General features: G+C 37.2%; 1 protein-coding gene across 4 annotated transcripts in view; it reads left to right on the plus strand.

Annotated features, from left to right (window-relative positions):
- The window catches only part of mtTFB2 (mitochondrial transcription factor B2), a 148,039-nt gene that overhangs the window by 15,371 nt on the left and 106,898 nt on the right, over window positions 1–25,770 (plus strand). For all 4 annotated transcript variants that reach the window (XM_090407067.1, XM_090407066.1, XM_090407068.1 and 1 more), the window contains exon 3: window positions 21,085–21,150. In XM_090407067.1, coding sequence (XP_090263193.1) covers window positions 21,085–21,150 — 66 coding nt within the window. The remainder of the gene's footprint in view (window positions 1–21,084; window positions 21,151–25,770) is intronic.

Raw genomic sequence — 25,770 nt, forward strand, 5'->3', positions numbered from 1 at the left:
CGGGACTACTATAGAGTTTTGGCAAGAGTTAGTGAAAAAAAAAAGTGAAATGAAACATCTGGAAGAGGATATTAAACAACTAAAGGAGAGATTAGCTGATGATAAGGAGGAGGAAGTTAATATTATAAAGAAAGAGTCAAAGGATAGTCGCATATCAGTGTATGGGGGACTCGTCATTAGAGGTGTGATTACTAACGAAGTGCACAAAACAGGCTTTCCTGGTGGAACAATGAAGCATAACCAATGACCAGAAAAGGAAATACCAGGCATCAAAATTAGTGACAGTCATGAGCACAAATGACTTAGTAGGGAAGAAAAAGAATATTGATAGAAACCTGAGGAAGCTGTTGCAGCAGGTAAAGAAGAATGGTGTAATTGGGAAAGTCGTAGGCATGTTGCCCAGATATGATAACAATGAATTGAGAGCAGTGATAACGAATAGTAAGATGGCTGAGTTGTGCGAGGCAAAAGGAGTTCAAATTTGTAAATCTGTGGAGTGAATTTGAAGGGAAGTTGGAATGGCATAAAACTGATGGGTTACATTTGAATGAGTTTGATGTTGAGCATTTAAAAAGGCTATTGTTTTCTAAGAAGGCACAGAGTCAAGAAGTTAATGTAGCAAATGATCAGTCTACCTGTGAAACAGGATTGCACAAATCAACAAATTGTATGATTGTATGGCAGAAGGAAGATGGATATGAGGTTGCAGTAGCACAAGATGATGGAATGTATAAAGGTGAGGATGAGATAGGTAGGAATGGAAATCACAGTCAGGATCAGGCAAATGGGAGTGGTCATCTGCATCCCCAATCAGCTGCAGCCCTTACCAACCACCCCAACCTAAATAAATATAGTTGTATCAGACTCTCCTCATATGGAAAAATCCTCATCCTCAGATAGTCAGCATAACGAATAAGAATCCCCCAACCGAAGCCAATAGGGGGCATAATTATAGGACTCTAGGTATACTGTATCTCTCCAGTTTCTTCATCTTTGTTACTGAAGTGTGTATGTGTGCATGAGTCTAATACGAGTGTATTTCCCCCTGATGATGCTGATTTGTCTTCAGCAAAATATAGGGTAGTAAGTAAATAAATTTATTTATTAACCAATATGTTGTTAATTTTCTTAAAAAATATGTGATGCTGCAGAATCAACATATAAGCCTAAACAGAATCCTTTGGGAAAAAAAAAGGTGTAATATAGCAGCTAGAATAGAGAATGTTGGTGCTGGTAGAATGGCCTCAAACACACAGTGATTGTTATGTTTATACACAAATGCAAAGAGTATTATATTATTATTATTATTCAGGCCTCCATTGAGTCAAAAGACTCTTCGTGGGAGGTCCTTTCTAAGAAACACAAGTCTATCAAGACTCATTGAGAAGAGGTCCCTCCTAGGAAACACAAAGTCTATCATACCACTCCATTGACCGTTCTCGATCTCACCATTCCATCAGGCAATGCATGCCTTCCCGCTGTTCAACCAAGTGAAAGAACTCCCCAGCGTCAACCCTGTAACCACCTCTCAACAGTTTAAAAGTCTCAATCATATCACCTTTCCTTCTTCTATCTACCTCTCCTCCCATAGAGTATGCAGTGTCCCATCGATGTGTCCCAAACCTCAAGATATTACATTTTGCTGCATTAAACTGATACCCCCATTCATTTGCCCATCTGTCTAGCTTATTCAAATCCTCTTGCAGGGCTACCACATCTGCACTATTACTAATAACTCTTCCCAGCTTCGCATCATCCACAAACAACTGAATATCCCCTTGCAATCCACGGGCAATGTCATTGATATAAAGGTTAAACAATATAGGTCCCAGCACTGAGCCCTGTGGGACACCACTTGTAACCTTCTGCCTCTTTGATACTTCTCCACCATACACAACTCTCTAATACCTATCGGACAGCCAATCCTGAATCCAGTTGACCAATCTGACATCCAGAGCCATGTGCTGCAACTTGAATATCAGCTTATCATGTGGCATCCTGTCAAATTGCTATGCTAAGTCTAGAAAAATGGCAGTATATACCCTTCCTTCATCTAATGCTCTTGTAACTTTATCATAAAAGGCTAGCATATTGCTAAAACAAGAGCGCCCCTTCACAAATCCATGTGGACGCTCACAGATAACATTACCCTCATCTGCCCAATGCTGTATACAGTCTCTCACTACTTTCTCCAAGATCTTACTAACCACTGATGACACACAAAGTGGCCTATAATTAAACACTTCTAGTCTGCTACCACCCTTATGCAATGGCACTATCTTTCATTCCTTCCATTCCGTGGGCACCTTTCCTGCAGCCAGACTTTCATTGAAAAGACAGGTCAAAGGCACTGTCAGTTCCTTAGCACATTCTCTCAAAACTCATGGTGAAATACCATCCATCCCACCGCTTTACTAACATCCAGAGTACTCAGTATGTGGAATATACTTGCCTCCTGCACCTCTAAACCTCGAACCTGCCCTATCTCTCTAGTATTAAAATTGATTCCTCCAGGATGAAGTGCGAGCGCTGTAGCTCGAAGACCACCTAAACACTGAAGACATTGTAATCCCGAATTTCTAGAGTAGATCGAGGGATGAGAGCTGAGTTTCTTGCATTGATTGAGATGGTATACCCAAAAATAATTCGAATAAATCCAACTTGGTTGTCTGAGGAGGATGTGATGTCGAGAATAGAATTAGAAGGATATATACTTTTCTGGAAGAATAGAGATGTGAAAAGAGGAGGGGGGGGGGAGTGCTGTTAATGATTGCAGAGGAATTTTGTCTACAAAGTGCGGAAGTTGATAGTGCATGCACAGATTTTGAATCTATGTGGTGCAAAGTTGAAATAAACAGTATATCTGATAGGATGCTGTTATAGACCAGGGAAATAAACAGTATATCTGATAGGATGCTGTTATAGACCAGGGAATGCAGAGAAATACTGATTGTGAAATGTTTAGGCAAATTAGTTGGGCATGTAAAAAGAAGGTTATCATGATGGGAGACTTTAATTTCAGGAATATATACTGGAAATATTGTAGATAGTGAGGAGATAGTGTATGGGAACACGGAGAACGAGTTTGTGGAATTTTTGAGATATAAGTGTCTTCAGTGGCATGTTATTGAAGCAACTAGAGGCTTTAATGTTTTGTATTTGGTGATAACTTCACAAGACGTAGTTATAAATGAAGTGTTGACACTGCCACTGGTTGGTGAGAGTACTCATGAGGTACTTGTTTGGGAAGTGGTGAAACAAGAAAAGGTTACTCCCAAAAATAGATACATGTGGAAGTATAAAGCAGGTGATTATAGGAAGCTCTCTAGTCAGTATCATCACGTTGGGTAGAAGAGCTGAGCGGAAAAGATGTTGACAATGCATGGAAAGTCACAAGGCAGTATCTGACAAAACAATGTATGACTGCACACCAAGGGTTAAGCAAGTGAATTGAGGAGGAGTGAAATGGATGAACAGTGAAATTAAGCTCAGTGAAATCAATCATGTTTTGGAGGAGGTACAAGACAGTTGATGATGATGATCAAATCCCTGAAGAGTATAAAGTGTAAGTACAAAGGTGACGAGCATGATAAAGAAAGAAAAAGTGCAGTATGAGAGGAGATTGGCTGGTCAGGCCAAGGTTAACTCAAGGGAATTTTTCTGCTACATGGCAAGCAAGAGGAAGAATAATTATGGCAGATGAACACTGGTGGATAGTCATGGCAGCAGACTAACATCTACAAAGGATATAGTGGAATTATTGAATGAGCACTTTATCAGTGTATATCATACTGGTGTAAATGATGTGGTGAATATATAGAAGAGAGGCAAGTATTAGGCAAGTGAAAGAAACAGACGTTTATCGGATGTTGGTTTGGTTAGATGTGGATAAGGCTGTGGGAATGGATGACATATCATCACGAATTCTAAAGGAATGTGCTCCACAGTTGGCTGAGCCGACTGTGGAGGCAAAATAGTACTGCTCCACAAGCATGGTTCTAAGACAGCAGTCTCCAGACTCACAACCACAGTTATTAAGACTGTAGTCCAGTCTTAATAACTGTGGTTGTGATCAAGGTGTTGGAGAGACTGTTAAGGAATAGAATACAGAATTGGATTGATGGACATAGCATTCTTTATGATGGTTAGCATAGATATGTAAAGTTTAGGTCCTGTTTTAGTAATTTCCTTGCATTTTATGATAAGGTAACAAGTGTGTTAGATAAGGGAGAATCATATACAGTGATATTCTTAGACTTTGCGTTTGATAGATTACCACATGATAAGTTGGTGTATAAGCTGCAGAGGATGGGAATAGATAGTATATTGTTTAGATGGATCAGAGATTGGCTCTCTGAACGATACCAGCAGGTTGTGTATGATGGAGCAGTGTCCCAAAAACGGAGGGAACCAGTGGCATGCCCCAGGGTTCTGTTCTTGGGCCTTACTGTTTAACATGTTTGTAAACAATATATCATGTGGACTGAACGGGGATCCAGAGATGAGTGACTAAGACAATATCAGGAGTTTGGAATGCTGGCTATGGAGAGAGAGAGAGAGAGAGAGAGATTGAAGAAATGTGGATTGCAGAGTTTGGTGGATAAGAGGAAGAGAGGTGATATGATAGAAACATTTAAGTTAGTAGTGAGAGGATTTTATCATATTAATCCAGAAGAGATTATAACTTCAGTTATTTGCTGATGATGCAAAGTTGGGAAGAATTATAAGTAATACTGCTGTTGTTAAATCCCTTCAGGAAGATTTGAATAGACTTTTTTTACTTGGACAAAAAAGTGGGGTTGTAGTTTTAATATTAATAATTGCAAGGTGTTGTTGCATTTTGGAGTGCAGAAATATAAGGCTGCGTACTATATCAATGGTGCCGTACTGCAGGAAGTGGATGAGATTTGGCAGTGATGGTGGACGGTGGACTGAAGTTTAGAGGGCATATTGCTAGTGTTGCAAAGGCTGCACATTGTAGTGCTGCTATGATAAGAAGTGCTCTAACATGTAAGGATAAGGAAATGGTTGTGCCACTGTATAAGGCACTGGTCAGACCACACTTGGACTGTTGTGCTCAGATCTGGTCACCTGGTTTTCAGTGTGATGTGGAGACATTGGAGAGGATCCAGAGACGAGTGACTAAGACAACACCAGGAGTTTGGAATGCTGGCTATGGAGACAGGTTGAAGAAATGTGGTTTGCAGAGTTTGGTGGATAAGAGGAAGAGAGGTGATATGATAGAGACATTTAAGTTAGTGAGAGGATTTTATCATATTAATCCAGAGGGGATTATAAAAAGAGTAGAATGTGAGAGGGGAAGAACCAGAGGTCATTCCTTTAAGTTATGTAAAAGTGTGGTGAAAAGGGGTGTGAGGAGTAGATTTTTTACATGAAGAATTGTCAGTGAATGAAACGCATTACCAGAATGTGTTAATGCAGGAGTATCAAGGATTTTAAGATTCCATATGATAAATATGTTGTCAGTTAAATGAACCTCCACGATGAGTCTGTCGACTCCATGGAGGTGTAATAATAATAATAACAATTGCAATGCTGAAATGAACATTCACATGTAAAGATAAGGATGTTATTTTGTCTGTTTACAAGACCTTGATAAGACCTCACTTGAACTTTTGCGCACAGGTCTGGTCTCCTTGTTTCCTTTGTGATTCTGATATAGTGGAGAGAGAGAGTGCAAAAGAGACTACTAAAAATTATATCAGGATTGTGGAATACTGATTATGAAGACAGATTGAGAATTTGTAGATTGCAGACACTAGCAAACAGGAGAAAGAAGGACGATATGACTGAGACTTATAAACTTCTGAAAGGGTCATACAGGATTTCAGTTGATGGAATTTTTCAGTTTATGGAGGGTGGAGAAAGGACAAGGGCATCCTTGGAAGCTGAGAATGAATGCCACTAAGAAAGGAGTGAGGGCTAAATTTTTCTCTAATAAGGTGGTTTGTGATTGGAATGGATTACCATTGGATGTTGTGAGTGAAAGCAGTATGAATGAATTCAAGAATAAGTATGTGGCCTCCCTTGATGAGTCGCTGACTCCCTGTAAGTCTCTCTTAATAATAATAATAATGATATAGAGGTGATAGATTATTATTATTCAGGCCTCCATGGAGTCAAAAGACTCATCGTGGGAGGTCCTTCCTAAGAAACACAAAGTCTATCAAGACTCTCGAGGGGAGGTCCCCCCTTAAGAAACACAGTCTATCATACCACTCCTTGAACTCATTGACCGTTCTCGCTCTCACCACTCCATCAGGCAATGCATTCCATGGTTCAACCACCCTCCATGCAAAGAAACCACTCCTCACCCTCTTGCTCACAGTTTTCCTTTTGTAACTTCCAGGGATGGCCTCGTCATCACTCCTTCCCACTGTTCAACCAAGCGAAAGAACTCCCCAGTGTCAACCCTGTAACCACCTCTCAACAGTTTAAAAGTCTCAATCATATCACCTCTCCTTCTTCTATCCACCAAACTCTGCAGTCCACATTCTCTCAGCCGATCCTCATAACTATCCTTGTACAGTCCTGAAACCATCTTTGTCATCCGTCTTTGTATCCTTTCCACAGTTAATTTATCCCCTTCAAATCCTGGGGACCAAATCTGAGAACAATAGTCCAAGTGTGGTCTGATCAGAGACTTATACAAAGGAATAACCCTCTTATCTCTGCAGGTCAGTGTCCGTCTCATTATTGCAGCAATCCTCTGTGTTACCTTCACCACCTTTGCAATATGTCCCCTAAACTTCAGGTTTCTATCAATCATCAACCCCAGATCTCTTGTCTCCCCTACTTCCTCCAGTATAACTCCTCCCATAGATTTTCCCTCCAAAAGAGAGATAAGAATGAATTAATTATGAATTCAATAATGAATCATGAATTTACAGTTTAGAACAATAATGAAATGATAAAACACACACAAAACAGGCAATTTGGCTGTAGAATATCTTCAGTTTTACAGACATGAAACTTGGTTCATAGCTTTAGTGATTGCATCAGTCATAATGTCAACCACATGACATTGATCATTCCCAGGTAGTTTAGATACCATATGGCATGTAATTTACTTTATGCATGAGACTGTTATTTGTCTTGAGTGTTTTTTTTTTTTTAATTGTGAGAGTCTTTTAGTATTTCATATTCATATCAGTATGCAGACTCAGTCATTAGTTGCCAGAACAATTTTGATGATATTTCCTACGGTATAGACTACTCAACTTGGAATATTATAGACTACATGATACAAATTAGTTACAATAAAACATTTCAGGCTAGCAAAGTTTCTCAAATAAAAAAATTTGAAGAACTTTATAAGAAAAAATACAATTCTAGTCCGAGTCTCATGGATGATAAAGTGATTTTCAACCAATCAGATTACAGCCTTTCTAAACAAGAATCTGAAATTCTTAAAAAGGGGTTTTAATTTTCAATTGCTCCTAGCCACATCCCAAAAATAGACTTCATATGTTGAAAGTTTATTTTTCACTTGGTTAGAATATAATAAATTTAGTTTAATCCTTTATCCAAGTGTGAGCAAACAAAGTTTGCACCTGAAAGTATCTTCAGGACTGGGTACAACACCAGGGCAACTCCTTGCAAAGGTGGAGCAAGCTAACATCATTCCTATCTCAGTATCTCCCATAATGCAAAACACATCTCCTTGTGGATATGGCTAGTGTTATGCAGTCTGGGTAGTGGCCCTTCCCTTAATGCATAACATTAGCCATATCCACAAGGAGATGTGTTTTGCATTATAGGAGATACTGAGATAGGAATGATGTTAGCTTGCTCCACCTTTGAAAGGAGTTGCCCTCGTGTTGTACCACCTTACCCCAGTCCTGAAGATACTTTCAGGTGCAAATTTTGTTTGCTCACACTTGGATAAAGGATTAAACTAAATTTATTAGACTTCATATGTGGTATTGAGAAAGGTCTTTATCCACTCCCGGAGTCAATAGCTAATGATATAAGATTCCAAAGTACAATCATCCTTTTGACATCTAAACCACCAAAACAAAATACTACTCCTTCAGATAAAAAGGCAATTTGGAACTTAAGAAGAAACAAGGACATAATAGTTACTAAAGCAGACAAAGGAAACTCCAGAGTCATTTTGAACACTAAAGATTATATTAGTAAGATCAATAGTTTACTATCTGATCGGTCCATGTACAAAATATTAAATAAAGATCCAACCATGAATAACCATAACGAAACCAATCTTCTGATTCGCAATATGAATAGTTGGCCTCAGGAGTTAAAAAGAAAACTAAAATCTTCGCATCCCATAACACCTCGTCTTTACAGTGCACTCAAAAGTACATAAAGATCCGTCCTATCGTAGATGGCAGATTCTCCCCCACATATCTACTAGCCAAACACCTCGCCAACCTATTACAAGGAAAAATCAGACAATTGGAGTCTTACATAAGGAACTCTCAACACTTTGTGGAGAACCTTAAGAATGTTAAGCTATGCAAGAATAACATAATGGCAAGTCTTCATGTTGTATCCTTGTTTACAAAACGTACCAGTTGAGGAAGTCATAGACATTATAAAAAGTCTCTTTCCTAATGATATCACACAACTTTTCAGTCAGTGTCTTAAGTCTAATTTCTTTAACATCAACAACATTATATATCAACAATTAGAAGGTGTTAGATTTTGAATGATGGCTCTATCAAGAATAGAACCGCTCCATTCAAGATTTAACAAGAGAACAATATCAAGCAAAAGCACGCTTGTACTCTTGGCAAAACAGACATAATATGTAAAGATGCAGATATTAACTTTGCTTAAAAAGGAATTAAAATATAAAAGAAGAGGTTGAATCTTAAATTAAAATGAAATCGAAGAAGGAAATAAATATTAAATTGTACTAGGTTTAAAGTTGTTGTCTAAAATAGATGGAATCTTAATTTGTCAAAAACATCAATGTTAAAATATGCCATGTATGAAGTCGTGTATCATCATGCAAACGAAAATTCAAAGGTTACAGTTTGACCACCAAAGATGACATATCGAGCGATGAGTAGGCATTCGTGAAAGGCACAAGAAATTTGTGTTCCCCGAAAAAAAACGATGCACATACAACAAAGAGGTTGTATGTGCATCGTTTAAAACTATAATGGGGTTTAAAACGGATTCACATCGTTGAGAGGGACTACTTTTTAACTTCCTTTTACATTTTCTCCTGGTTCCTGTGGTGTTCCCTGGTCGAGTGTGCCCTCCACGTGGGTCTCCTGCTCGAAGTTCCCCGAGCAGATCAGCATGCCTGATATCCGACAACACTTGAAGATGGCAAAGCTGCAGCATGTCTCCCGTTGCTGAGCGACACAAGTCAAAGGAAGTATAGCATGAGATGATGGCAGTGTTCGAGTTTTAGACCATCGGTGTGGTTCTAACTGATGAGAAAGCAGCAAAGGATTCCTTTGAAGGTAAATCATGTTAGAAATGGCAACGTGAAAAGTTCGTAAGCCCAGAAGAAACAAGTGGCAAATTTGGGACGAGTACGTGACTCCTACGTGGTGGCAATCCATTGTACAGAGAGACAATCTATAACAAAGAACATACGGAAGGATCGAGAAATCATCTAACAAGGTGGTAATGTACAAATCTTCTTTTTTATGTGTTATCTATTGGTGACGAAGATGTAAAATGGAAAGAGTTTAGAAAAGAAGAGAGAGAAAATCTTGAGACAATTTCTTGTGTTATGTTAATCGAATTGGACTGGTAGTCTACGTTCATAAGTTGTCTAGACCAAGTTTAATGCATATGGGTTTAGTAGCAGTAATCTAGTTTAATACCGACATCCATGTTTGTGATATAGATGAACATAAGATTCTCATAAGTGCGTTTGAATAGCCTGTCTGTTTGATTATTATTACCCTGCATTACTTGTATCTTAGTATTAACCTTGATTTGCTTGATTATATGTGTTGTTCAAATTGTAATGTTCTTAGATAAATAATAAATGTGTTTTTCCATGTATACCTGAGTTTGTCTGAGTAAGAGATTGAATTTTACCACTCACGAAAATATCGAACCTATGTTTAGAGAAAAAAAGGGGAATTTAAGATTGTCAAGGCCATGACTATATACCGAGAACTCAATCTACCTAACTAATTAATCTATATAAGGTATTACTTGAATTCTGGGAAAGTTTCTTCTGATAAGAATTTCTATCCTAGAGTTCTGACTGGCGCAGCATTAACAAATAAATTTTGTCAGAGCTTGAGTCGAGAAATGGCCCCAGAAAGTCAGTTAAGAAACCAGATCTCAGTAGGCACATGGAGAACAATAGAGGTAAAAATATATAAGGAAATGACGACGTAACAAAAGGCCTAGCAATGGGCTAGGCCTTTTGTTACGTCGCCCTGTCACCACCATGTGCGGACTTATTTATGGAGAAATTAGAAAATGATATTCTAGCTAACATTACTCCAAAACCAACAGTCTGGTGGAGATACGTTGATGATATGTTTATTATCTGGAGAAAAAAAGTAAAAAGCTTACATGAGTTCTTAGAAAAAAATCAACTCTTTTCATGACAAAATAAAATTTACTTTAGAGTTAGAAAGCAATCATCAATTACCTTTTTTTTGGATATACTTGTCAAAAGACTAGAGAATGAAGATATTAAACTTACTATATATAAGAAACCCACTGATATATGATCCGTCATTAATTTCTCCAAGATCTTAACAACCACAATGACATGACAACCTGGTCTATAATTTGTCACTTCCAGTCTGCTACCGCCCTATCTAAAGAGCTAAAGAGCTGTCATCAGCTGTTTAGCACATTCTGTCAAAACCCATGGCAAAATTCCATCCGGTCCCACAGCTTTATTGACATCCAGAGAACTCAGTATTTGAAACACACTCTCCTCTTGCACCTCTAAACCTTGAACCTGCCCTATCCCTCTAGTATCAAAACCTACTTCTCCAGGATGAAATACTCCAATAAAGTGTTCATTGAACAACTCCACTGTGTCCTCTGCATCAGTCACTCTATTCCAATTTTTATCCCACAATGTAATTCTTCCACAATCATTTCTCCTCCTACTGGCCACATAGTTAAAAAAATTCCCTAGGATTTTCTTTGGATCTTAGGGCCAATCTCTTCTCATATTCTAGTTTTGCCTTCTTTACCATTCTAGTCACTATCCTGTCCTAAGTCGTATATTCTTCATGCGTCTGCTCTCAACCCCTCTTCTTATATCTCTTCCATAACCTAACCTCTTTTTCATCATACCAAATTGTGTCCTCTTCTTCACTCGCGGAATATAGTTTACTATTGTTGCTAACAAATATTCCTTCACAATTTCCCAAGCACTAATGATATCTCGCCCTTCCAATTCTTCCCTCCATGGAACTTCCCCAAATTGATATCTAAGGCCTTATAAACACCCACCTTAAGATTTCCACATATATTCGCTTCTCTTTGATACTCCTGCATGTCTATTCATCTTCCAAGTCAAAACCACATGATCACTCTCTCTATCTCCAACTTAGGAAAGAGATGCCATCTCAGTTATAATCATTCTGATGCTATGAACAAATCTAAAACGCTTGAACCTTGTGTTTCTTCTATTACATGCTGCCCGAGACATTTTTTTCTCAAGATTTCTAGAAATTCCATTCCCTTATTACTACATTCATTTTCTTCTTCCCAACTTATACTGTTGTAGTTAAAATCTCTCATAACAATCATTCTTCTTGTACTTGCCAAGCTCAGCTGCCTAAACATCTCCTGCTCCCCACCCTCTGTGCTCCTTGGTTTGTAGTAACACCCCACTAAATATCCTGTCTTGGCCACTTCTACCTCACACCATATGCTTTCAAAACCATTAGGAACATTGTTACTGCCCTCCAAAGCCTCCACTCTGAGAGGACATAAGTCGTCACTTATCATAAGCAGTACTCCACCACCTTGTTTTCCTTTCCTATCCTTTTGAAAACTGCTGTACTCTGCTACTTTTATTCCTGTTATTATATCATCTTCCATCAACTATGTCTCAGAGATCCCAATAATCTTCAGATCGACAAAACTTAAATACAGATCTTTGTTATATTCCCATGCTTTCTCAACTATTTGTCGTAAAGTGAAGATCTGATCCTGACAGCCTCTATTTGGCCTGAATCCAGCTTGCTCTTCACCAAGCTTTTCTTCCACAATTCTTCTCAACCGTTTCTCAAGTATACTTGCATAGATCTTGCCAGGAACACTCAGTAGGGAAATACCTCTGTAATTCTCACATTGTTTTATTTCCCTTTTTATATATGGGTACTATGAGAGCTCTACTCCAATCATCGGGAATTCGTCCCTCTGTCCAGGCTTTCTGAACTATGCAGTGCAGCCACTGTAAGACTTTTATACCACCGTACTTCAGCATTTCTGGTCGAATATCATCTACTCCTGCTGCCTTTCCACATTTCAAGCCTTTGATGGCTTTTTCTACTTCGAGTATGGATATGTGTTCCTGACTGCATGTCTGGTCAGTGTTTTTTACCACTGTGCTGTCATCACTGCTTGTTTCATTTAGCATTTTTTCAAAGTAATTACTCCATACTTCAAGGATATCTTTTTCTCCTGTTTTCATGTCACCTTTATCATCTCTAACTCCTTTTACAGCACTCTTTCCTCCATTCCTAAGCTTCTTTAACAACCTCCAGAATATTTTGCCACCTTCTTGATATTTATTTTCTATATTCTTGCCAAAGTCCTCCCATGACTTTTGTTTAGCTAGTTTTACACAGTGTTTAGATTTCTTACATTTGTCTCTGTATTCTGTAAGTAAAAGCTGACTTATTTGCCAGGAACTTTTGATATGCTCTCTTCTTTTCCTTCACTGCCTCTTTAACTTCCTGTGTCCACCAGGGAGTTCTGATTTTTTTATCCTTGCACACAACGTCACCACATGCTTCTCTGGCTGAATCAATCAGGGTTTTCTTCAGAGTTTGCCACTGAATCTCCAAGGTTTGATTCCTGTTCTCAAACTCTTTCATTTTCTTTTCAATAATCTTTCTGTATTTTAGTCTACAGTTCACATCTGAGAGCTGCTCAACTTTTATTCGCTTTAAAACTTTCTTACATGTTATTATTTTCAATATGAAATTCAATTTTATCCTGCTCAAGACTAAATAGTGATCACTTCCAATTTCAAATCCTCTGTACACTCTGGTGTCCTGCACCAGGGAGAAAACATCACTATCAACAATAACATAGTCAATGAGACTTTTCTTATTCCCAGCCTCTTCTCTCCATGTGAATTTGTGCACATTTTTATGTTAGAACATGGTGTTAGTAATAACCAGTCCATGTCCTGAGCAGAAATCCAACAGATATTTGCCATTATTATTAGCTTTGCTCTTTTCTCCAAATTTTCCCAAAATATTTTTGTATGTCTCACAATCATTTCCTGCTCTGCTATTTAGATCCCCAACAAGGACCAACTTTTCCTTTTTCATTGTGTCAGTTGCTTTTTCTAAAGCATCAAAAAATTCCTCCACTTCTACCTTAGTAGAACCTTCTGTGGGACCATAGGCACAAATAAGTCTCATTGCCCAGTTCCCCATTCTCATATTTGCCCACATTACTCTACTTGAGACTGACTGCCATTCAAGAAGATTAGCCTCGTATTTTGTGTTGAATACTATGGCTACTCCTTCTTTTCCTTGATTGTCATTGCCTGAATATAACATTTTGTATTTATTGCTCAGAAAGATCTCACCAGTTTTGGTCTTTTTTGTTTCAGTCACCCCTATTATGTCGATCTGGTACTTATCTAATTCCTCAGCTAGCTCCATTTCTTTGCCATTCAGGCTTCTTATGTTGATAGTACCGATCTTTAACTCTGGTGATGTTGAGTTGGGTTTTGTTTTCAGATTTGTTCCAGTAGCTGACTTTTCACTGTTCGCCCTGGTTCCCTGGCGAAAACAACGGGGGCTTTGTTTAACTGGGCGACGCCCCAGCCGGCATGAAATTTTGTCATGTTGTACCATCATTTTATTTTGGTTTAACCAATAAGAATACAATTTGGTTGGCTAAATCCCAAATTGCCAGCCCATCCTCGTCCGTTCAGTATCCATGTAGATACCCAACAGGGTGCACCACGAGAAGGTGAGGATTGGACATTAGGTCAGAAGCCCTGGTCGGTTCTCCGCATTCCTTTGAAGGCTATGTGGAGGTCTCCTCTCAGTTATACAGCTTTGACCCTTAAGCACCCCAAGGGATTTTATTAAATAAAATATTATAGTTACTGTTACTACCATTTTACAAATAAGAATTCACTTTTGGTAATCGCATATACTGTTGCAAAGTTGTAACTCAGTAATTGATTGGTACAGTTGATTATCTTGAAGTATAAAAACAAAAGAGAAATATAATGTACTTCAATATTATTGTGTTTAGATAATATTTATTTATTATTTATAGATTGTTTGTTATAAAATCTTCTATCGCAAACAAAATAAATTAATTTTGTGTATAAAAAATGCGGACTATTTCATATGTGCGATTATAAAAGAATTTATTCTTATTATATTTTGCTAGTTAAAAAATGTTTTTCTTATGTAAGATAAATTAACACAGCTGATTGTGTGCAAATATTTCATATTTAGAGCATGAAATATTTGTTTAAAAATGATAGCCTTTACAGGTTGATTGTCCCCTCGTACTTTTTGATTGGAATCTGTACACAAGCTGTATTAATAACTTTTTTCTGTGAAATACAGCTTGTTTTTTGCTCGACATTGCGAGCCCTTTGTTAAAATTTCCATAGCTCACCCCTGATAGTATGTTATCTTTTTTAATAGAATGTGCTGGATATGTGGAATATATACTAAGAGAAAAGAAGTAAGTGTGGATACCATGGATGAATTTTTTTTTTCACAACATCATTTATTATTAATATACATAATATATTCGTTGCCTAATATATGCAAGCAGACATCATTGTCGCATTTAACTATGAAAGCATAATGTCACATCCATTTTAATCAAACAAACAAAACCTTTTTATTATATGAAGAGAGAGAGAGAGAGACTAGTTTGACAGATATGGTCAGCCATTGCTATAGCAAATACCGTTATAATAATGTTAAAGGTTTTCCACTTGATTCTACGATAAATTAAAGATGTCATGAAATTATAATCTTGGATTAATTCTTTATTCAAGTGTAATATAACAAAGTAACTTCATGACTGGACAACTCATATATAGAGGCTAATGACTTCACATCACTTGCCTTAGTGTCCCATAATGCAGAGCACATATCCTAGCCAGACCCAAGAATAAAATACTGTCGATTAGAGATAGATGTTGAAAGTTTTCCCACTTGGTTATACTATACCTTAATAAAGGTTGACACTAGTCTGGGTGTTGACCGAGCCTAATTTCGATGCATAGCATTATACATGTCCATAAGGATATGTGCTTTGCATTATGGGATACGGCAAGTGATGTGAAGTTATTAGCCTCTATATACGAGTTGCCCAGTCATGAAGTTACTTCATGTGCAAAAACTTTGATTGTTTTCACTTGGATAAAGGATTCAACCAAGAATATAATTTCTTGGCATCTTTAATTTTTTATTATTATTATTATTATTATTCAGGCCTCCATGGAGTCAAAAGACTCGTCGTGAGAGGTCCTTCCTAAGAACATAAAGTCTGTCAAGACTCATCGAGGGGAGGTCCCCCCTAAGAAACACAAAGTCTATCATACCACTCTTTAAACTCATTGACCTCCCACCACTCCATCAGGCAATGCATTCCACGGTTCAACCACCCTCAATGCAAAGAAATCACTCCTTACCCTTTTGCTCACAGTTTCCTTTCGTAACTTTCAGGGATGGCCTCTTGTCATCACTCCTTCCCACTGTTCAACCAAGCGAAGGAACTCCCCAGTGTCAACCCTGTAACCACCTCTCAACAGTTTAAAAGTCTCAATCATATCACCTCTCCTTCTTCTATCCACCAAACTCTGCAGTCCACATTCCCTCAGCCGATCCTCATAACTATGCTTGTACAGGACTGTACAAGCATAACTATGCTTGTACAGTCCTGAAATCTTTGTCATCCGTCTTTGTATTCTTTCCACAGTTAATTTATCCCCTTCAAATCCTGGGGACCAAATCTGAGAACAATAGTCCAAGTGTGGTCTGACCAGAGACTTATACAACGGAATGATAACCCTCTTATTTCTGCAGGTCAGTGTCCTTCTTATAATTGCAGCAATCCTCTGTGTTACCTTCACCACCTTTGCAATATGTCCCCTAAACTTTAGGTTTCTATCAATCATCAACCCCAGATCTCTTGTCTCCCCTACTTCCTCCAGTATAACTCCTCCCATAGAGTATGCAGCATCCCATCGATGTTTCCCAAACCTCAAGACCTTACATTTTGCTGCATTAAACTGAAACCCCCATTCATTTGCCCATCTATCTAGCTTATTTAACACATTCGCTGCCAACTAGGAGTATACTCGTAGTTGGTAAACCAGCTACACAAGCCAGCTACGAGTATCCTCGTATGACGCTTACCACCAGCAACGAGATTACTGTACTGACCTGGAAGAAGTGAAAATGCTTGGCTTGTGGACCTAGCATCAAAACTGTATATTCTCATAGATAGTATATGCTCTGCACAAGTATACTCATACGAGTATACTTGTATACGTCATACGAGTATACTCGTATGACGCTTACAGCCGGCAACGAGATTACCGTACTGACCTTGAAGAAGTGAAATTGCTTGGCTTACGGGAACAGACTATGACAAAGTAGCGTGGCAGCGAACATGCTAAATCCTCTTGCAGGGCTACCACATCTGCAATATTACTAATAATCCTTCCCAGCTTCGCATCATCCGCAAACAACTGAATATCCCCTTGCAATCCACTGGCAATGTCATTGATATAAAGGTTAAACAATATAGGTCCTAGTACTGAGCCCTGTGGGACCCCACTTGTAACCCTCTGCCTCCTTGAAACTGCTCCACCATACACAACTCTCTGAGACTTATCAGACAGCCAATCCGGAATCCAGTTGACCAGTCTGACATCCAGACCCATGTGTTGCAACTTAAATATCAGCTTATCATGTGACACCCTGTCAAATGCCTTTGCTAAATCTAAGAAAATTGCAGTATATGCCTTTCCCTCATCTAATGTTCTTGTAACTTTATTATAAAAGGCTAGCATATTGCTAAAACAAGACCGCCCTTTCACCAATCCATGTTGACTCTCACAGATAACATTACCCTCATCTGCCCTATGCTGTATACGGTCCCTCACTACTTTCTCCAAGATCTTAACAACTACTGATGACACACAGACTGGCCTATAATTAGACACTTCCAGTCTGTTACCACCCTTATGCAATGGCACTATCTTACCTTCCTTCCTTCCATTCCCTGGGCACCTTTGCCGAAGCCAGACTTTCATTGAAAAGCCAGGTTAAAGGCACTGTCAGTTCCCTAGCACATTCTCTCAAAACTCGTGGTGAAATACCATCCAGTCCCACAGCTTTACTGACATCCAGAATACTCATTATCTGAAACACACTCTCCTCCTGTACCTCTAAACCTCAAACCAGCCCTATCCCTCTAGCATTAAAACTGACTCCTCTAGGATGAAATACTCCAATAAAGTGTTCATTGAACAATTCCACTATGTCCTCTGCATCAGTCACTCTATTCCCTTTTTTATCCCACAATATCATTCTTCCACAGTCATTTCTTCTCCTCCTGGCCACATAGCTAAAAAATTCCCTAGGATTTTCTTTGGATCTTAGGGCCAATCTCCTCTCATATTCCAGTTTCGCTTTCCTTACCACACTAGTCACTCTTCTGGCCTGTGTCTTATGTTCTTCATGCATCTTCTCTTCACCTGTCTCCTTATATCTCTTCCAGCAACTTTTTCGCATGCAATTCCTGTTTAATATTGTTTGTCATCCACTTTACTCCAAATTGTGTTTTCTTCTTCACTCATGGTATATAACTTACCATTGCTGCTAACAAATATTCTTCTACAATTTCCTATGCACTAATGATATACCGGCCTTCCAATTCCTCCCTCCATGAAACTTCCCGAAGTTGACGTATAAGACTATTATAATCACCTGCATTATAATTCCACATAAGTTCCCATCTCTTTGATACTCCTGCATGTCTATTCATTTTCCAAGTCAAAACCATATGGTCACTCTCTCCAACTGGTGGGAGAGATGTCAACTCAGTTATTATCAACTCTTCTGATGCTATAACCAAATCCAAAACTTTTGAACCTCTTGTTCCCTCTGTTACATGTTGCCTAAGACATTTGTCCCTCAAGAATTCCAGAAATTCCATTCCCCTATTGCTACATGCATCTTTCTCTCTCCAATTTATACTACTGTAGTTAAAATCTCCCATAACAATCATTCTTCTTGCACTTGCCAAACTTAGCTGTCTAAACATCTCCTGGTCCCCATCCTCTGTGCTCCTGGGTCTTTACAACACCGCACTAAATATCCTGTCTTGCCTACCTCTACCTCACACCATACGCTCTCAAAATCATTTGTCTCACTTCCTTCCAAAGCCTCCACTCTTAGAGGACATAGGTCATCACTTATCTTAAGCAGTACCCCTCCACCATGCTTTCCCCTCCTATCCTGACGAAAAATGCTATACCCAGCGACTTCTATTCCTGTTGTTATATCCCCTTCTGCCAACCACATCTCAGTGATCGCAATAATTTTTGGCCAGGCTGATGCTATCTGCGCCACCAATTCCTCTCCCTTATTCCGGATACTCCTGGCATTAGTATAAAGCATATAAATGCCATTGTTTCTATACCCAGCATTATCCTTTCTAGACTCCACTGGGCTCAGTGTTACCTGACATCATCTCCCTTCTCACAAGTATCCATTCCCACAAGAGGCCACCCCTGCTGTCACCACTCTGGAGAGATTGCTGTTCAGAACAGCAATCTCTCCAGATGCCTACGTCTTTCCTCATTCAAATGTAAATGGTCTCTCACATACAATTCCTCTCTTTCCTCAAACGCACTCCAAGCATCCACATATACCAGTCCTCTCTTGTCACACATTCTCGCTATTATGCCATTCAATATCACCGCTCTTCTGCTCAGCTTATCATTATCATACCTAGGCAACACGCGCACTATTTTCCCTCTCTCTCTCTTCTTCCGTACAGTCTCAAGCAAAAATCTCATATCTCTCACTGCCCAACTTACATTACCACTCAAGTCATTCGTTCCTACCATCACAATCATCTCATCCACCCTTTCACCTCTCTTAATTGCCATAGCCACCCTTTCTATTGTTCCTCCTGGCAAACACTCCTCACGCATCCTATCTTGAACACCACGGATCATTGAGTCACCATACATTATACCTCTTACCATTCCCTCTCTCGTATTGTTTCCATTCTCTCCTCTTCTTTTATTCCCATAGGTCTCTCTCATTCCCTCTCCTCTACTGCTATTCTCTCTTCTAGCATTCCCATACCTCTCTCTCCTACTGTTTCCATTCTCACCTCTTCTAGCACTCCCATACATCTCTCTCATTCCCTCTCTCCTACTGTTTCCATTTTCTCCACTTCTAGCACTTCCATATCCCTCTCTCATTCTGTCTCTTCTACTGTTTCCATCCTCTCGTCTTCTAGCATTCCCATACCTCTCTCTCATTCCATCTATCCTACTGTTTCCATTCGCTCCTCTTCTAGCACTTCCATATCTCTCTCTCTCATTCCGTCTCTCCTACTATTTCCATCCTCTTCTGCTAGCATTCCAATACCTCTCTCTCATTCCCTCTCTTCTACTGTTTCCATTCTCTCCTCTTCTAACACCCCATAACTCTCACTGATACGCCCTAAATTCTCTCTCTCTCTTACTTTGATTCGCCTTGCATTTATCTCTTCCATTCTCCTAATCTTATCTTTCATACTTCTGCTCTCTTTCACCTCATCTATCTCCCTCTGCAGATCAGTCACTCTTAATCTAAATTCACTCTCCCAAACAAAACCATCTCCTAAACTTTCACCGTCACTCACACCTTCCACACTATCAACTATTATTTTCTCATTCATATATATCTTTTTTTCATTCTCTCCTATCACACTACTTTTCTTCCTACATTCATTCCCCATTCCTGGAGCAACAAAGTCGGATATCGATATTTCTAATGCACTTATTTCCTCCAACTGCCTGCATTTTGTGCACATACGCTCTCCGCTCTCTTTTACAAGCCACATATCTAATTCCCAAGACGCATACATGCCGCAAGTACTGCATGCCACAAAGTCCCTTATGATATTGCTTATAATTGATTTCTTAAATGGCAAAGGACTTGGCGATACGCCACTTGCGACCGTTGCTGAATCTGCCATCATTCCTTACTGCTGAGCAGCGTAATCTTTAATAATTATTCAATTAATAAATTCTGTTAAATAAATAAGAAAAACAAAAGTACAAACAATTACAAGCAAAAAAACATTTAAGTACTAAATATAATTAAATAAATGAAATATAACTAAATACAGTAATGAAAACTTAGCTTCGTTTTGTCTTCCACCATCATGCATTCTATTCCGACGGTAACCAAAATATATTATATCGCGACAGCAACTAACTTCCAGAAAACAACCACTGAAGTACACTTGTATTCAGAGAAACAATTTAGCGCTCAAAAACGTAGAAAAAATAGTCCATTTTTTTTCCCCATTTTTATGGAGGAAAAAAATGGACTATTCACTGAATAAAAATCACTTTCTTCTGCACAGCTCAAATTCACTGCCATGTGCCAATTCCCTGTTTTATGCTATTTCATTTGTCAATTTACCATTATAATAAACTATTTATTATTACCAACTATTCTGTGGTCCCTACAAGTTTGTTGTTGTGACAGTTGATTGTATTGCAGTAGTTAGGGTGAACTTTCTCTTGACTCTATAAAGATATAATGATGATGTTTTTTTTTGTTTTTTTTTCACATCATATGTATTTCATTTGTTAATACCATATTAAAAAGAGTTTTATTTATTTATTTTTATTAGATCTTATAGTAAAACATTTGAAGCTAATGTTCAGTGACACAACATTTGTTTTTGAAGCTAATCCAGGTAGGTCAGTTATAGTGAATCAGTATTAAATTGCAATAAATTCTGAATTTAACTTTAATGTTTTTACATTCTATAATGAAAGTGGTTGTAGAACCTATAACACATTAATGCATATGGACTAGAGAGTGTGAAGAGAAAAGAAATATCCAATATCTGAATGGCCCATACCTATAAAAGTTAATGTTATATAGCGCTTCCAGTGAAAAATTATGCATGAAAGGCGCACGCACGCACGCACACACACACACACACACACACATTCTATTAGTACTTGTAAAATAACAAATACATAATAGAATGAAAAGCAAAGGCTTAGTAATTTTAAATTTACTTTCTTTCTATTTTGCATGAATTGCACAAACATTTTCTATCAGCAGTGAAGTTGTCTGAGTGATTTCTGTGGTTGCTTTAAAATATTCACTGCTAAACAATAGCAAGTATTTTTTAAAATTTTTAAATAGCATCTGATCTTCATAAAATAAAATATACTAGTCAGTAAATATTATTGTTTCATTTAAACAGCTATATGTCAGCTTTTCGAAATTAGTGATGTTATTCAGATAACAGAGATACAGTAATAAACTGAGAAGAAAAGAAGCTTGCATGACTTGAGATGAGACAGCAGCTAATAATTGTTGGTATGTTTAACAGGTTTTGAGGAAAATTATGGATTTATAGATTCCATGTGATAATGGAATCTCAGTGATATATTTTTATTATTATTGTTATACAGGTATGTCCATGGAGTCAGCAGATTCATTGTGGGAGACCCACAATGAATCAAAGAACAATCATTCCATCATTCTTCTCCTTAAATTCCTCTCTTTCATTCACTGTCAGGGCATGCATAACCACCACTGGTAATCTGTTTGTCATTCACCACTCTCCAAGATAAAAATCTGGTCTACACATCATTACTAACTAAACTCTTAACATCCCCAAGGAACTCAGGTGACTAAATCTGAGCATAGTAGTAGTCAAGATGTGGCCTTATCATAGCCTCATAGAAAGGAGAATAACCTTCGTATCCCTACTCATCAATGTGTTCTTCAACATTTAAGTAATACACCGAACTGTTTTGCCAACTTTTGCAGTATGTCATCTGAACTTCAGATGACATACTGCATTGTGATGAGGCTATGGATGAAATCCATAGCCTCATCAATTTCTTACAATCCAGTACCATCAGTGTAATACATGGTATATAATCTTTTCATCCTGAAGTGCATAACTTTATATTTTGCTACATCATCATCATCATACATATCAAGGATTTAGGCCTAGCATGGCCTGTTCTGGCCTTAGAAGTCATCGTTGAATCGTTTAAGAGGACGTCCTGGTTTTCTTTTTCCTAATGGCTTGTACTTTAAGGCTTGTTTTGGTAATCTTTCTGTTTTCATTCTTTGAACGTGTTCCATCCATTTATGTTTATTTTTTTAAATTTTTTCTATTACTGGTTCTTGGTTTAGTTCTTTCATAATATTTTCGTTTCTTTTGTGATCAAATAGGGTATACTTTGCAGTTTTTCTCATAAACTTCATTTCTGCTGTTGTTAATCTTTGTTTGTCTTTTTGTTTTATTGTCCAGATTTCGCTTCCATACATTAAGACCGGTAAGGCTAATGTATTGTATACTTTTAGCCTGGTTTGTTTTTGAACTAGGTTTGGTTTAAATATACAGTTAATTACACCTGTTATTTTTAAATATTTTGCAATTTTTACGTTTATATCTTTTTCATTTTCATATGTGATCATACATCCTAGGTAGTTAAATGAATTCACCTGTTCTAAGATCTTGTTATCTACTACTATTTTAGTTCTTGCTGGATCTTGTCCTTTAAAGGCCATAGTTTTTGATTTTTCTGTTGATATTATCATACCATAATCTTTGGATATCTTATTTAGATTTAAAATAGCTTTCTGTAAGTTATCTTCAGAATTTGTAATTATTATTTGGTCGTCTGCAAAGAGGAGAGTGTTTAAGTTAACTCTAGGTGAAAGTTTAATTCCTTGGTGTAAATTTTTACTCCATTTTATTATTATTTCATTTAAGTAGATGTTAAAAAGAGTTGCTGAGAGGGGGACATCCCTGTCGGACCCCTTGGTTTATCTCTCTTGTATATGATAGCTCGTGATTTAATCTTATTGGTATTTGATTATTTTCATATATACTTGTGATAGCTTTTAGGATATTATTTGGTATTTGTCTTTCTTTTAATATGTTAAATAATATGTTTCTTTTAACTTTGTCAAATGCTTTTTCAAAGTCAATAAATGCAATATGTGTTTCCAAATTATATTCTCTTCTTTTCTCTACTATTAATTTTAGGCAAAAGGCTGGGTCTATACATGATCATCCTTCTCTAAATCCATTTTGTACCTCTAGAATAAAGTTTTCGGAATATTTCATTAGTTTGTTATTTAAGATTCTGCTATATATTTTGTAACAGGAATTTAGTATACTGATACCTCTATTACCTTTCTTAAAGATAGGAATCACAATTGCTTTTTTCCATTCTACTGGGGGGATACCAGTTGAGTAAATTTTATTTAAAAATAATAAGAGTCTTTTTTTGAATCTTGTTCCTGCGTATTTATATAGTTCTGAACCTAGCTTATCTTCTCCAGGTGATTTTCCGTTTCTTGTTTCTTTCAGGCTGATTTCTAATTCTTCTTCAGTTATTTCCTTTTTCATTTTCGTTAATTGTTTGCCAGTTGTCTTTTTTAAAAGATTTGTCTGTCCACAGTTCTGTGTAGTAATTTAGAAATTCTTCGAATTTTAATTCAGTGTTTAATTTTATGTTTTCTTTGGTATCTGCATTTAGGTGTTTCAAAATCTTATATACATTGGGTCTTATTTTATATAAATCATGTTCTAAATTAGAAACAAATTTGTTCCATGATTCTCTGTCTTTTTCTGACTTCTCTTTTAGCTATGGCTCTTATTCTTTTATATTCTATTTCATCTTCTAATCTTTTACTGCTTAACCATTTGTGATAGGCTTCTTTTTTCTTTTTAATTATTTCTTTGATTGTATCATCCCAGATCTTCAGTTTTTTCTTTTATTGAATTTTTTTGTCTTTCCTAAGCTTTCATTTGCTGCTGCATTTAGTATCGTTTTTATATTAAGCCATTCTATTTCTATTTCTTCATTTTGTTTTATTTTATCTAGATATTGGTTAATTCTTTGTTCATATAGCCATTGTACATTTGTGTCATTCAGTATTCTAGTTTTATAAACAAATGTTTCAATTTTTCTTTCTGTTCTTGTTACTTGTAGCCATTTAGGTGGTAATCTTAATTTTATTTTAACAAGGAAGTAGTCACTGCTTATTTCATATCCTCTGTGAACTTTAACATCTAGTGAAAATTTTGATGTCTTTTCATTTAATATGAAGTAATCTAATATTGATTTCCATCCTCTTGCTGCCCAAGTATATTTATGTATGTTTTTATGTTTATAGAAGGAATTCATTATTTTTAGGTTATTATAAACTACAAAGTCAATCGATTTTTTACCATTTCTGTTTAGAGTGTTGCTCTCCATGTATTCCTATATTATTATTAATTTTCGTGTTTCCAATTCTTGCATTTAAGTCTCCTGCTAAAATTATGTAGTCATTTTTATTTATTTTATTATATATGTTTTGTAACTGATTATAAAAATCAATATTATCCTGTTCTCTTCCTTCTTCTGGGGCATATAAACCAATTATTGTTAAATAGCCTCTATCTATTTTTATTCTAGCTTCTATTATTCTTTCATTCCATAATTTATAATGTTTTAACTGCTTTGAAAAGGAGTTATGAATCCAAATCATGACTCCTGCTTATGCTCTTTGGTCTCTGTCGACTCCACTGTATATCACATTTTGCTACATTAAATTGATAATTATTATCCTTTACCTACACTGTCTATTTATTTAAATCATCCTGCAGGATATCCACATCATTTTTATCATCTATTGCCCTTTTCAGTTTTGCATTATCAGTAAATAACTGATTGTACTCCTTAAATCATTCCCTATATCATTATATACAAATTAAACAGAAATGGCCCTAGTGCAGAGCCTTGAAACATTCCACTATTCACCCTCATTTTCCTAGATCTCATTCCACTTTATACTACTGTCTAGTGTCTCAGCTACCCCCCCCCCCATCCATGCCACCAGCTTCAAATCCATTCTCATTTGTTCCAACTTATGCAGTACTTTTCCATGTGAAATGCTTTTGCAAAGTCCACAAAATTTGTGGACTTTGCAAAAGCATTTCATTTCTAGAGCTCTGCTAATTACTAGAGTATCATATTCCTATCTACCTATTCCTGAATTCTGCCTTTAATAAACTTTTGCAATACCTTAACCACCATTCTTGAGATAGGAACTGATCTGTAATTTGCTACTTCTTCTTGGAGCCACTTTGCATAATGGAACAGTCTTATCCTCTGTACCCTGCACCTTGCCAGAGTTGAGACTCAGATTAAATTCATCAGAGGCACTGTAAGTTCCCTTGCACATGGCCCAACATGCCATCTGATCCCATTGTTGTAATTGCATTGATATTTTTGAGTATGATGAACAGATTGACAACTGAATAGATTAGCCTTTCTAAAATGCTGCC

This window comes from Typopeltis vanoorti, chromosome 17, assembly GCF_054136105.1.
Source record: "Typopeltis vanoorti isolate ZY-2024b chromosome 17, IOZ_Tvanoo_1.0, whole genome shotgun sequence".
NCBI lineage: Eukaryota > Metazoa > Arthropoda > Arachnida > Uropygi > Thelyphonidae > Typopeltis > Typopeltis vanoorti.